We start from the raw sequence: 15185 nt of genomic DNA on the forward strand, positions 1-15185 counted from the left end.
TGGTGTTTGACAAAAGCCTAAGTGAAACATATGTTTGCCCATTTTATCTGGGCCTCACAGACTGAAACATGTAATTTTCAGCAGTACCTTTCCTTTTTATCACTTCCTCAGAGCTCCAAGATCTCTCTACACTGCATTCCCTCTTGAACTAAGCAGACCATTAAATCATTCCCCTTTGACGTTGTTGTTAGCAGCTTGAGTTGTTCTTACCTGACAAAAGATGTTCTTCATCAGAACTTCTTCCAGTGCAGCACTGAGCAGACAGAAAAGTTATTTTCTCTTACTTGTTTGCAATGTTTTGTATACTGGAGCTTTGGCTGAGCAGACATCATCTTCTCAGTGTGATGCTCATCCTTGCAAGCACTGAATTGAGATTAATACTTAAGGATGCAGTTGTCATTTCCAGTTATTAGTGGAACAAAGTCCTCCTTGATCATCCTTTTGGCCTTCCTACTTCCAACCTGAGTATCCTCCTTCAGTCAACTGCTCAAGTGCTTGCAGCCTGTTCTTAGCTGAGAAACAGGATTTGATGCATGGGGTGAGATTCCCTATGTATTAAATCCTCTTCTGCAGTACAATCCACAGAGGCCACTAGAAATTGCAACTAAAAACGATTCAAAAGGCTATATGTGCTATGTTGACCCTGGCTGGATGCCGGATTCTGCCCACCCAAGCCACTCTATCCATTCCCTCCTCAGATGAACAGGGGAGAAAAAAATAAAACAAAATGCTCATAGGTTGAGATAAGGGCAGGGAGAGATCACTCTGCAACTGCCATCAAAGGCGTAACACACTCGACTTGGGGAAATTAGTTTAATTTATTACCAATTAAATCACAAAGGGATAATAAGAAAATTAAAACTGAATCTTAAAATCCTCTCTGTAGGATCACAAAGCCAAACAACACATATTTGTTATCTCTCTACTGCAGTTGCTCCTAGGAGTCATACCATGTAGTCTTTTTTATAGCTGTACTGAGCATCACCTTAGAAACAGGAGGCTGGAGGCTGCAGAGGGAAGGTTTCCCTGCATGAGGGATCTGGACAATTGCAGGAAGAGATGTATCATCTTTGTCTTCTGCACCCCTGACGGGCAGGCAAAAAAAAAAAAAAAAGAAGATCGAGTAGAATGGCTGTATGAGCAACATGGTTAATGTATGTTAGTTCTTCACTTGATTCAGATACTCTGCAAGTGGGAGGCTCTTCTGGATGGATTTAAGAGACTATAGCTAAGCTCTTCTAGCTGCTCTGATGCTGTGGCCTACTTACAGTTTAAGAGGAGAATTTCATGCCACTGCAGGCAGACAGCTCTGCAAAAAGCCTGCTTGTTTGGAATTTGTGTGGGAAGGTGTGTGTGTTATCGTCTCCTACATATGTCAGATTGTACAGACATTACTGTACATGATTTGATGTCATCACACCTGGTATAGTGTTGTCATCCTTAATGCTGCTTTACTCTTCTAAAAGTTAGAACATTCAAAAGATAAAAATGCTTCCAATTATAAAAGAATATTAATTGTGGAGAATGCAGTTAAAACTTTATATAACCTAATTGCTTAATTTAGAACTTCCCTTCTGACCTACCTCATAATTTTGAATAAAGTAGATCAGCAAAGAAAATAATCAGATTTGGATTTATTCATCTGTGCCGATACACTTCTTCATTCTTTTTTATAATACACAGATTTATTATCTGAAATCATAAATCAGTTGTGTTAATGCATACTTACACAAAGCACAAAGGCAAATATTCTTTGTTCCAGTAAAACAGTATTCTGTTGAATGAATTTAGCTAAGCTAATTGTGAATTTATGAAAAAGTTTGGAAGTCAGTTTATGACGTAGCAAACGTAATGGTGTACTCCAGTTTCCCAGAGCAACCAGTAAAAGCAAGACAAGAATTGGCTTTCTGCAAGATGTTTGGAGAAGCTTTCACTGTATGGAGCCTTTCTAAGACTCCACTTTGTTGTTATCCAGTTACAGAAATCCAAAACTTGCTGAAATGCATCAGAAAAATAAGTCAATGTTGGTTTTGTCTTCTGCAGCGATAAAATGGTCCCAAAGCCAGTGTGACTGCAGGAAAGGAATGGTGGCAAAGGGAGGATGATGCTGTGCATACAACTTGATTTCACGCTTTCATTACTGAACTTTGTTGATGCCTATGGAGCTGGATTCAGACATTACCACTGATGGCATCTTTTATTTGTTTTTGGGGGTTTTTTATGCTCCTTAGGCAAGAATTATCAGATACATCTCTGCAACACTTCTTAAAACTATCCTTGCATTTTCAAAATTATTTCAATTCTTGATTTCTGTCCTGTGAAGAAAAATTTAACCCTAAATAATGTTTTTATCATGTAAGCAACCAACACAGATAAGTACACTTTTCCGTTATCAGCACAAATAAAGCTATCCAACATCCAAAGCTGAAGCATACATGATTTAAGATCCTGTTCTGCATTCCAAGTTGTGTGTTGCCTGAGAGATAAATCAAAGCACAGAAACAGGCTGCTCATGGCAGCCATATTACTGTGGCTGTATGTATTTTACATACATATTTTATTGTACATATCTTAAATAAAGTCTAAAGAAGTTAAAGCAGTGGAATTTTACATGGATTTCAGTGGGGACGGCACCATTTCAAAACCATTCCTCTTTGACTTGTCATTCAGGCATCTATACAGCTCATGTGCCAAAACAGTTTTAAAAACATGTAGAGAAACTGCATCATTTGCTCTGTAACTTTTGTGCAATTATTGGATGTATGAAATACAAATCAGCTGATACATGCACAAGATATAGGATATGTAATAGGATATACATGCTCACTAACTATGAAATTTTATGGATTTCTTGATTGCCTCAAGCTGCTGTGTCTTGTTTTCCAAAGTCTGCATCCATGTGGAATGTATGATTCCAGGTACATTTTTGATGATGCATTTTGAATGTTTCTCTGTACTCTGTAAGAATGATGATTTTTAGACACAAATTAACTGCTTCCAAATCTTTAGCAATTAACCACATCTTATTCAAACCATATATAGCTGTAATCAAACCAAATTGCTGTGCAGTAGCTTTCATTATGCAACAACACTGTTTTGTCCAGGCTTTTGTAAGGGCTATAGAGAGAGCTTAATTACAAGTCTAGACATTCCTGAAAAGGTCAGGTTGCTCATTCCTGAGTTGGAATAACAAGAGGAGTTTGAAAGCTGAAATCAGGAAAGTCAAGGCAGAAAATAAGAATGCATCTAGCATGAGATAAGAAGGATAGCAAACCCACCCATTCTCATAAGAAGAAATGCAGGTGAAAGAGACCTGTGGAAAGATGTCTGAGAGAAGGCAGCAGTGTTTTTGTCTTTTTTTTTTCTGCTACTTTTCAGTAAAAGTTCAGCTTTAACCAGAAGCCTAGCACAATGAATAGCAGTGACTGAGCTACAAAATGGGAGCCTAAAATTAGAAAAAACTAAGTCAGAGAGTATTGAAATAATTTAGACATTTTTAAAATTGTTTGCAGCTGGTGACTCTCATGGAACAATATTTAGAGAGCAAGTTTTAAAGGTTAAAATAATTTAAGAGGTAACACTTCTGATGGAGGCTGGGCAGAGAAACAGATATATGTAACAATCAGTTCAGGAGGAAGAAGGGAGGAATTAACTGCCTGGAAATATCTGAAGTAAATAATGAAGGAAAAGAATATGAGACAGCTGGGAGATAACAATATATGGAGGTCACCAGCAAGGCAGGTTTTTGTCCGGATCAAATCATGCCAAATTAGTCTGATTTTTTCTCAAGCAGGGTAAGAGATATTGTTAGTAAGGGAAGAAGAGAAGGTATCATATCTACTTGACATGAGTAAAGCTTTTGGTACTTGTCTCATCTGACAGTCTCACAATGATTTAGAGAAATGTGATCAAGATGATGTGATTTTAAGCTGGATGAAGACTGGTTGTCTGTACTGAGAGAATGTTTATCAGTGTGTCTTAAGATCAAGAGAGAAGTTCAGGAAATATCTTCTCTGGTCTGCTTTTTTAGTCTCTTTTTGACAACCTCAGATGATGGAATAGAAGGTACACTTATAGAAAATTTTAGACACCATAAAATTGGGGAAAGCTGGAGAGTAAGATTAGAAATAAAATAACTTCAGTAAAATTCAGTGTCCTTTTTGCACTGTCAAGGACAGAGTGAACAAAAGAGAAAGGACTTGAAAGTTACACTGGATCAAAAGGCAAACAGGAGTGATATGCGTTGCAAAAAAATGGCAAATCGATTTATGAAGGCATTACATATAAAATTTATCAGACCACAACTGAAATGCATTTTGCATTTTCAACACATTAGTGCAAGTTGACACTTGCCTGGAGGAGAGCAACAAGAATGACCAAAGGTCTAGAAAAGGTTGAGCAAACTAAGGTCCTCCAGTCTTCGATAGAAGACTAATTGTGTACGTGGTAACAAGTACTCAAAAGGAAAAAAAGGTGGATAATCTGCTTTCTGCCTCTAAGGCATATAAGTAATAAGGTAATGGGCTTCATCCACTCCTGTCGTGATCCCAGTAAATCACAGGGAAGTACTTCGTAGCAGTCGAGAAAGCCTAGACCTGTAATAAATTGCCAGTGGAAATTGTGGATTCTCTAGTAGCAGAGGTCTGTGAGCATAAATTGAACAAACAACTACTGTAGATGTAATTGATGCTGCCAAGGAGCATACAGAGGAGTAGATGATACAGGTTCATTTCAGCTCTGCTTTTCTACAGTTCTGTGTAATGGGTGCCATAAATAAAATTAAGGGAAAAGGCTAGAGTTTTAAGCAGTCTCCATTTATTCTTTTGTCATAAAATCTTTCAATTTAGGTACCTAAATTATTAAGGAACAAAACAAAAGAACAAAAGAAACTTACAGCAGTTGGAAAAAAGCTTAGTAAAAAAAAAAAGGGAAAAAAGTCTTTCTGCTGCAGTCATAAGTAGTCATGGCAATTATTCTTTCATGAGTTGCTGCCTTTATTCCAAAGGCCAGCATGAAGGCTGACTTCATTTTAACAAGTAAGTTCTGTAGAAAAGGGCCTGTATGTCAGACTCAGCGTCACCCGGTGTCATGAGGAGTCTGACCTCAAAATTTATCAAGAAGTAAGGAAGACTATGATAGTCAATTTTGCTGTAATACTTTTCTCCCAAATTATCTGAAATGCCTTACTTTTCTTTTATTGACTGGCATTCTTTATTGAAAATCAGAAGTGAAAACAGGACATTTTAGCTACTAAAAGAATATCACGTAATGATCACATTTTAACAAGCATACCATGTTTAACTGTTCTACAGTGCTGTGCATCTATAAACTCTTTATTCAGCCACAGAAATAAAATGTTTTCCATATCTCATCCATATCTTATAGGTGGAGAAAGTGATGTAATTCAGCAACACTTAGATCATAAAGTGAGTCACTACACTGCTCTGGCCTGATACCTGTGTCCAGATCTTCTCATCTAATCATATTAAGAGACATAACATATGACATTAGTCATTAAGAGACATAGCATATAAAAAGTAGAGCAAAGGCTATCTGTTTTATGAGGAGAGTGCACGATGCCCAAAGCTGTACTCCATACTGGGAGAACTTATGCTGCAGAGGCACTGCCTGCAAGGAAACATGATGTTTATTAAAATCAGTATGTGAGAAATTAAGTGAGAGCAACCAAAATATAACATATGTAAACTGAAAAAATTGCTAGACAAAGTGGATCATGCTAATTTAACTAAATGTGTTTCTAAGCCAAGATAGTTTAACTCAGAATACTGTTTACACTTTGACAAGATAGTGTAATTACCAAGTAGCCTTCAATACCAGGAACTACATGGGGAGCATATTGGGACTCATGAAAATTTGCAAAGTCCCAGAGTATCTACTAAGTAAGGAAGCAGTGCTGAAAATGGACACAGTCTCACAAGATCCCTTTCAAAGAGGGTTGTGGAGCAGGGAACACTCTCAGTGAATGACAGGTGGCTCAGGCTGAAGGACAGTGGGTCACTGCATCTGCTGGAAACCTTTAGTACAAGGCTGTCTGGAGATACCTTTTCCAGATACCTTTTTCAGATACGTTTTCCAGAAGTCCAGCCAGCTATGTCTCCCCTCAGAGGGATGGAGATCCACCTTTCTAGCTGGTACTTTTTGTGGTTGAGGAATGGGATATCTGCATCAATAAAAATGCTGGGTTATTTTTGAGTTTTATTTTGTTTGTTTGTTTTTTTTTTTCATTTTGCCCTTTAGTCTGTTAATTCACAACAGAACTGTTCATCCAAATAGCCATCACAACAAAATTTGACATGGTATGGAAGATACAAGATGCCAACAGTAGGTTTTTTAAACCTATGACCTGGCAGCTTGAGGCAGCCCCAGCCACACATATGCCTTGTCCAAGCACAACAGGTATCATTTGTGCCCAAATATGAAGTCAAGAAGGAGAAACAGTGCAGGTGAGAGAGAGGACAGAGCAGCAGAGACTGATTTTAGGGTGTGTAACAACTGTGCCGGGATCTGTGTGGACTGCAGAGACAGTGGGAATACAAGAGAAAGGACTTGAAGGTTACACCAGATCAAAAAGCAAACAGGAGTGGTATTGTGTTACAAAGAAATGGCAAATAGGTTTATGAATACATTATATATAAAGTTTGTCAGGCCACAACTGGAATGCATATCAGAGGAATTAGTGTGGCTGGGCAGGAATTCTGGACTAGGATGCTGGAAAGATAAGGGGAAGTGAACTGCAGAGGTGTGCTGGCAGCTGCAGGCATTGTGAAGAGGGTAAATAAGAGAGAGAGAGCTCAGATTATTGCAGTGACAGTGCCTGAAAGGCATGGGCTAGGTTATTGAGGCAATTCTCATTTGTTGGCACCCCCATCCTGTGAGTTCTCTGCAAATACTGGGCTGGACAGAGAAGGGAAATTTTCCTGGGATATTATGAGTCTGTAATAAAAAAACAGTTCACACTCCAAGTTCAATACAAATCAGTTAAAAAGTCAGTCATGAAGGTAAAGTGTGGTTAGCAGATGTTGTCAGTTATGGTTCTTGCTATGTCTGGGAAGAAGCCCTGTGAGCCAGTCTCACTTTACAACTAAAAGGGAGGAAAAGTTGAACAGATTCTCGCAAAGTTTTTCCCAAATTTACCTCCCACAAAAATGCTTTTCTGGGAAGACACGAAAATTTTGATGTTTTCAGCCTCACACCATAAGATGTTTTTAAGATTATGGGCATGTGTGAAAAAGGACCTGCTAAAAGACTGCAGACTTGGCTGGAAAAATTCTCTGCATGTATTTGGTCAAAGATTTTTTTGTAGGAATGAATGGGAAGTGTCTGCTTTCCACCACCTGATTGTGGAATGTCTGGTCCTTCTCACTCCTACAGAGGCAGCTAAACTGACTTGCAGTGCATGAACACAGATCAGTTTAGATTTCTTTTTTTCTGTCCAGATTTCTTTTTTTCTGTCCACTCCATACTGATGGCTTTTGCTGCACTCCCTTTGTGCCACTATTACCTCTACACGTCAAACACATCACTGCTGTGCTGTCGAAGCATCTTTTTAAAGTTATGCCTTCACTGGCAGATGAAGATATATTTTTATCCACGGAGGACATGGTTGTGTGCAGTCATGCAGATGTGGCTGCATTAAATGATGTAGTAGTGTGCAATCTATCAGTTTCCGTATATTTTTGCCTGGTTTTACCTTGGAAAACTGATTGGCTATGTCATTGTAGAAAACACAGTTGAAACAAGCACTGTGAAGTAAGATAGATGATGAGGGTTTTTGACTGATCTCCAAAAGTCACACCATGGCAAATACTGTGACTTCAGGATTTTAAAGAAAGTCAACAAAAAACATTTATTACATTATGAGAAACACACACGTAAAAAGCCCACACTATCACTATGTCCAAGGACAGAGCAATGTATTCTTCTTTACTGTTATTTAATCACTGAAAATTTATACAAACTGAAATTCCAGTGCGATACACAGTGAAGAGTTCATCTCAGGTACTAACTCAAGTGCACACCATAGCTGTGTTGTCTAGGTGAATATTCAACCATTTGTCATTTGCTGCATAACTATGCACATGTATTGTTTTTTCTTTTAGAGTATAGAAATGCTACTAAAATGTAGTCCATGAGACTTTCAAATAAGATAGTTACCCTACCCTTAAGCATCTCTCCTCTAAGACTTCAAAGGTTTGTGTGGATGTTTTATCAACAAGAAATACAGAATTTGTTACACTAGTTTATCCTTTTTTCCCTCTGTCAATAAATACATATATTTCTATCCATAGCAGTGTAAGTGGCAGCCATATGTTCTAGAAATTTTCCCTTCCGTTAGTGCAAGGAAGGAATTCAGTGGTGAGTGAATTCATGTATACTTCATGCGCTTTGTCAAGACAGACAGATTTTTGAGACTCTGCAGTTGGGTGATTTTAAAACTCTCGAGAAGTCTGTGCAAGGGACCCCAAGTATTTTGTAGTTGGCCCTCGATGTATACTGCATCCTTTCTACTCAAATGTGTTTATTTAATAGATTAATAGTTATGTGACCGTTTTCTTGTCTCTCAGAATGTTATAATGTGAAGAAACTACTTTCCTATGAGCCTGACTTTGGTATCTTAACATCTATTAGATTACTTCCTAGAAGCTATGCTTGCATTTAAAATTCAATAATACTTTCTGAGATGTTTTTGTTCCCAAATGGACATGATGCCATCTTTGCCTTCGCAAATTTTAGTTTCCTATTCAGATTACAGTATGCATCCAAGGATTCTATGCTGAGCAAGTTTGCAGAAAAAAAGCTTCTGAAAATTAGTTAAGTAACCCTGTGTCACACATATATCATATACTAATCTGCTGCTAAAGATTATTAGAAAGATGTCAACTTGTGCTTGACCATAGCATCTTATTCTCACTTAAATGTTTTGGCTTTCTCTTTTTTTTCAGTACCTGCATGCAAATGGGATTGTGCATCGGGACTTGAAGCCAGAAAATCTACTCTATGCAACGCCAGCTCCAGATGCACCACTAAAAATCGGTAAGCAGCATTAAATATATGCTTCCCTAATTCTTTCGTGTCAGTAATATGTGCTAGCTGATGTTTGGAGTACATGCATCTCACAATCCCTTTATTTGAAGCTAATGCTTGTACTCAAGTGAACGGCGCATTACTTCTTCGGCAGCACAACTGTGCATGGTAGTTTCTAAATCAATAAAAAACTAGGTGCTTGCAGAATTTATACCGAAAATCATGCAGAAAATGGCAGAGAATAAAGCAGTATTTATAAAAGTAAACACTATTTCTGATTAGATAAATAATAATACATAAGCAATAGCTGTTTGGGGACAAGTGACCTATTTTTATGCTGATATTTGAGTTAAAACATTTCCTTTCATATTCAGTATAACAAAGTAGATATAATTTTATTTTGGGGTTTTTAAGGCAAAGATGTCATCATCCATACTGAAATTTGAATAAATCAGTTTATTTTCAGTGAAAATTAAGAGTTGTGATGACTTCAGTTTTTATGAGCTTTAAAAAATGAGTCATGCAGGTACAACATGTGATGCCACGATGGCCCTTGTTGTTTGAGTAATAATACAGGGTGGAAACTCTGCAGAAAGGATGATCAATACTTCTTCTGTCATCATCTTCATGCCCCCAGGCTTCTATCAAGATACTGCTGGGATTTTGTCTTGCAGGGTCTGCATACTCTGACCTTTATCCAAGAAATTACTGATGCAAAATTTTTTAACTCGCAATTATTCTGATAATTTTATTGGATTACTCACAGAGTGGAAACTGAATATATACCTAAAATGCATTTCTGGATCTCTGCTTGTATGCCCTTAGGCGTCCCACTGTACTGGCTTTATGTAGTCTCCAGAATAAAATACAAGCTACGTTTCTGTCATGGAAAAGACAGGAATGCTCATTGTGCAGTAAATTTTGCTTCTGGATTGCAGTCTGGGTATATTCTTTAAATCAGTGCTTATCTCTGTATATGACAGTACTGTTCACTTCATGCATAAATGTTCATTTAATTGGTTATACAATGGAAAAAAAAACCCCACGTTATTTTACAAGGAAATAAGAACATTAATATTCCTAATTATCTTAACAGCTGACTTTGGACTTTCTAAGATTGTGGAAGATCAGGTGACCATGAAGACAGTTTGTGGAACTCCAGGGTACTGTGGTATGTTGTTTCATTATTTGCATTTGCTTTTATAATGGTAGAGGCAAATGAAAGAGGACACTGGAGAAGACCATAAGATCATTGTTATCTTGTAGCACAGCTGATAATGCAAATCAGGTGATATATCCATTTACCTTGTATGACATTCTGTGCCAAGCACACATGGGTGCCAGTCATGCTTTAGAGGAGCACCTAATTCCTGTCCACTTAGTTTCATAAAACTATACTTTACATATTAGTGTTTAATGTTCTGGTTGTCTTCTCTTGAGACAGTTATACTACAAATGCTATACACCTGTAGTTAGTATTTAGCCCTTTTTATGCCTGTCTTTGTATATGATAAAAATAGTATATAAGGCTTATTCCCATAGAAGAGCCCTCTGAGTCAGGACAACTTGGTGGGGAGGGTTGAGGATGAATATCTCTGTGGAGAAGAGAAGAAAGGAGCTTTATGCCTCTAGTCATGGACCTGTGATCCTTGGTTTACAACCCAAGTTAACTGCTCATACAGAATTCCTGGTGCCCAGAACATATTCAAGTATTACTTTCCAGAACTAGAGGAAACCCAGGAGGAATGCTGTTGAAATGCCGAATTAAACTATGAATAATTGGCAGTCTCAGGCTGCTAACTCCCACATCCTGCCCACCCAGCTGTCAGCAGCTTTTCCAGAAAGGACACAGCAACAAAAACACATACGGAAGTCTGGATACTCTGGCATCAAGACTTGCCAGTCTACAGTTCCTGAGATGTGCAGATTGATGCAGAGGACTGAAAGCAAAAAGATGGTCATGAAGAACTTAGTTTACTGCAACACTGTGCTTTCAGTGAACTTAATAAGAGGAACGTAAGTGATTTCTGACAGTAGCACATAAAATTAAGCCAGTGCAGAGCAGTGATTCATGATCAGTCTGTTACAGGAAATATCTAAACTCACAGCAATGTGTCAGACAAATCCATTTACCAAAAGCAAAATTCTGGAAAAGACCTGCTTTTCATGGCCATGCAAGAGTAATGCAGGAAGGGGAAGAGATCGCATACGTGCTGCAGTGTTGGTGCATGTAGGTACAACAAGTCCGCTGTCCTCCAGAAATATGACAGCCATCCCACATGCATCATAGATCCAGTGGGACCAAGGTCCTCAAGGTGTTTCTGTCAGGCTGCTTGGGCAGACATTCACTCCTCTTTACCATTGCAGAGCTGGAGTCCCCCAAAACTGCCTGGCCTTTCTGTCTGCTCCTCAATGCAGCAAAAGAAATTGCCTGAAGTGATCTGTCTTTCCTTCCAATTAAAACAGAATATCAAAAATAAAGCCTAAATAAAATGCTAAGTAAATGGAATCATAGAATCGTTAAGGTTGGAAAACACCTCCAAGATCATCAAGCCCAGCCTTTGAACACCACCATGTCCACTAAACCATAGCACTAAGTACCCCTTCCAGGGATGGCAACTCCACCATCTCCTTGATCAGCCCACTCCAATGCTTAACCACCCTTTCTGTGAGAAAATTCTTCCTAATCATTAACCTGAACCTCCCCTGGCACAGCTTTGAGGCCATTTCCTCTCATCCTATCTCTTGTTCCCTGAGAGAAGAGACCAACCTCCACCCTGTTACAACCTCCTCTCAGATAGTTGAGAGAGTGATAAAGTGTCCCCAAGCCTCCTCTTCTCCAGACTGAATACCCCCACCTCCCTCAGCCACTCCTCATCAGACTTGTGCTCCAGACCCTTCATCAGCTCCATTACCCTTCTCTGGACATGCTCCAGCACCTCAATGGCTTTCTTGTAGTGAGGGGCCCAGAACAGGATTTGAGATGTGGCCTCACCAGTGCCAAGTACAGGGGGACAGGCACTTCCCTCGTCCTGCTGGCCACAGTATTGCTGATCCAAGCCAAGATGCCATTGGCCTTCTTGCCCACCTGGGCAATGCTGGCTCATGCTCAGCTGCTGTTGAGCAGCACACCCAGGTCCTTTTCCACCAGGCAGCTTTCCAGCCATTCTTCCCTCAGCCTGTAGTGCTGCTGGGGGTTTTTGGGACCCAAGGGCAGGACCCGGCATTTGGTCTTGTTGGACCTGGCCTTGTGCCCTGAATCCAGCCTGTCCAGGTCCCTCTGTAGAACTTTCCTAATCCACACCCAACTCGGTGCTTTCTGCAAACTGAATGGCAGTGCACTCAACCCCCTTGTCCAGATCATGATAAAGATATAAAACAGGACTGGCCCCAACACTGAGCCTTGGGGAATCCCACTAGTGGCCAACCACCAGCTGAATGTAACTCCATACACCACAGCCAGTTTTTTACCCAGCAAGCAGTGCACCTGTCCAAGCCATGAGCAGCCAGTTTCTCCAGAAGATTGCTGTGGGAGTCAGTCTCGAAGGCTTTACTGAAGTTCAGATACACAAGAGACACAGCTTTTCCCTCATCCACCTGGCAGGTCATCTGGTTATAAGAGAATATGAGGTTGGTCAAGCAGGACCTGCCTTTCCTAAACCCATGCTGGCTGGACCTGATCCCCTGGTTGTTCTGTACTGGTCCCCTGGTGTGATCGCTCTCAAGACAATCTGTTCCATGACCTTTACCAGCATCAAAATCAGGCTGTAGTTCCCTAAATCCTCCTTGCAGACCTTCTAGTAGGCGGAAATCACACTGGCTTGCCTCCAGTCATCTGGGAACCTCCCCAGTTATCCAGAGCTGATGATAAACGATGGAGAGTGGCTTGGCGAGTTCCTCTGCCAGCTCCGCTAGTACCCTTGGGTGAATCCCATCTGATCCCATAGACTTGTGAGTATCTAAGTGGCACAACAGGTCACTAACTACCTCCTCCTGGGTCTGTTCTGCTCCCCGTCCGTGTCTGCCAGCTCAGGGGGTTGGTTGCCCTGAGGATAATAAGTCTTTCTATTAAGACTGATGCAAAGAAGGTACTAAGTACCTTAGTCTTTCCCTCATCCTTGGTTACAGTGTTTCCCTCTTCATCCTATAAGGGAGAGATTTTCATTGACCCTCTTTTTGTTGTTGATTTATTTATAAAAGCACTAAGTAAAACAGTGTAGCTTTCAGTGGTTCTTTTCACAAACCTAAAAAACAATTTGAAACCAAAGTCCACTTTACATTTTATTGTGGCTCTGCTTGGGCATAACTTCTTTGGTTTTATATTCAGTGAAGGGAATCATTTGCCTAATTGAGGGCTTAAAGAAACAGATTCTACCTTTTTAAGAGGTATGAATGTTCATGGACTTTAATTGACTTTGTGACTGTTACTTCTTCATTCAGCTTTCATCTTACTGACAAGTGTTTTGTCATCTGCAGCACCAGAGATACTGCGTGGATGTGCCTACGGCCCTGAGGTGGACATGTGGTCCCTGGGAATTATCACCTACATCCTGTAAGTGCAGAAGGTGCTACAGAGCAGTTAATTTGTTAACACCTGCAAGATTTTATGATATTATGAGCTATACCATTGAAAAAGACAAGATAGTGAACTTTAATTATGATATTCCTAATCTTACTGAAGTAAGTTAAATCCTAGAGAAGCATGGAAAATACTCAGGTTATGTGTTTGATAGATATAATAGTCCTTCCTGAACAACGGGAAGACCTGCACAGAATCATGCTGTTAAAGTAAATGAGTAGCAGTGAAGATGCTGAAAGCAAAAATACAAGCATGCAAGTGTCAGAAATCATTGGAGGCTTCTTCTCATTCACATAAACTGTGGGAGATCCTAAGTTGGTTCTTGACTACAGATGAGACAACAAGAAGTTAAGGTGCTTGCAGTAGTTTCACAGTGCCTGTGAATATTCTCAAATGCAGCTGTCCCACCTGTGTCAGCCACAGACACTGACAAAGCTGCAGCTGCAGCATCAGTGTTGCTGTCTCATAGCACCTCAGCCAGGAGGCAGGGAACAGCCCTGGACTCTCTGTCTGCAAATCAGTCTGATGGGTTAATGTCGAAGTGTTCTTTTTCTTACAAGATAACAAAAGACCGTGTTGAAAAAGGGGTATGAGCAATGCTGGCCACACATATTTTAAACAATTGAAGTTGCAACTATAGACCAAAATTTTCAAACAGTTATGTCTAGAGGTAGGCATTTGTGTCTACATCTTAGTATGGCTAGTCATGATAAGTTGGTAAGCATTGTAATTACTTTATTGTGTCATTGAATCTTTCAGAGGAAAATTATTGAGAAAGGAAAATTTTATATAATATATTGATACTTCCCTTTATGGGAGAATAAATAACTTAATTTAGTCTCTTGACAATGACGATGATAAGATGGCTTCTGTAGTTATATACAATACTTGCAGGATGCCTTTTAGGAGAAGAAAATGAGATTTTACATATGTACATTAAAGATATGGAGGATTTTATACATCTGGGTCATTATGTTTCCCTTACTAGGACTCTTTAACTGTGTCCAGCAAGTACAGTGTGTAATAATAGAATTATTTTCTTTTTGTCTTTTGCAAAGAAGTAATTGCATTCTCTAGGATTTATACTAAAAGTTCATGTAAGGATATGTAAACCCGCTGACGAAAATATCAGAAAACATCTTTTGTTGTGTATACAAGCTTCATATAATTCACAGCTCTCCTTTGATGTATTGGTAAATAATAGGCTACAATACTTCCATTTCCCATTTTTTTATCTTCTCCATTTTAAATGTGACCCTTTGTTTCAAGGTCTGGTTTAAGATCCAGACCTTATGTAAAAGATCACATCTCAGAAATTGCCTGCCAGGTGCTCATTTCTTGTCAGTTCTGGGGTTTCCACACATGGCAGAGAGATGTGAATGTTGTCAGCAAGGCTGCCCTAAGATTAGAAAGATGACTTTTGTTGGCCCTTTATAAAGCCACTTAGATTAAGCTTTGGTCTTTTCTAGTTATTCAAGGCTTAAAGAAGTTGTTGTACTTGAAACAGCTCCTTTCTTAAGCAGAACTTTGTTTCAAGTGTAGGCAAGCTCCAAGCAAGAAC

At 39.4% G+C, this 15185-nt stretch overlaps 1 protein-coding gene across 3 annotated transcripts in view; it reads left to right on the forward strand.

Moving 5' to 3' along the window:
- CAMK4 (calcium/calmodulin dependent protein kinase IV) overlaps positions 1–15185 on the forward strand; it is a 149584-nt gene that overhangs the window by 117470 nt on the left and 16929 nt on the right. For all 3 annotated transcript variants that reach the window (XM_039380735.1, XM_027712567.2, XM_027712568.2), the window contains 3 exons: positions 8964–9054; positions 10142–10216; positions 13522–13597. In XM_039380735.1, the coding sequence (XP_039236669.1) occupies positions 8964–9054; positions 10142–10216; positions 13522–13597 (242 nt within the window). The remainder of the gene's footprint in view (positions 1–8963; positions 9055–10141; positions 10217–13521; positions 13598–15185) is intronic.

Source organism: Pipra filicauda, unplaced genomic scaffold (genome assembly GCF_003945595.2).
Source record: "Pipra filicauda isolate LSUMZ 115617 unplaced genomic scaffold, ASM394559v2 scaffold108_size2327098_pilon, whole genome shotgun sequence".
Classification (NCBI taxonomy): Eukaryota; Metazoa; Chordata; class Aves; order Passeriformes; family Pipridae; genus Pipra; species Pipra filicauda.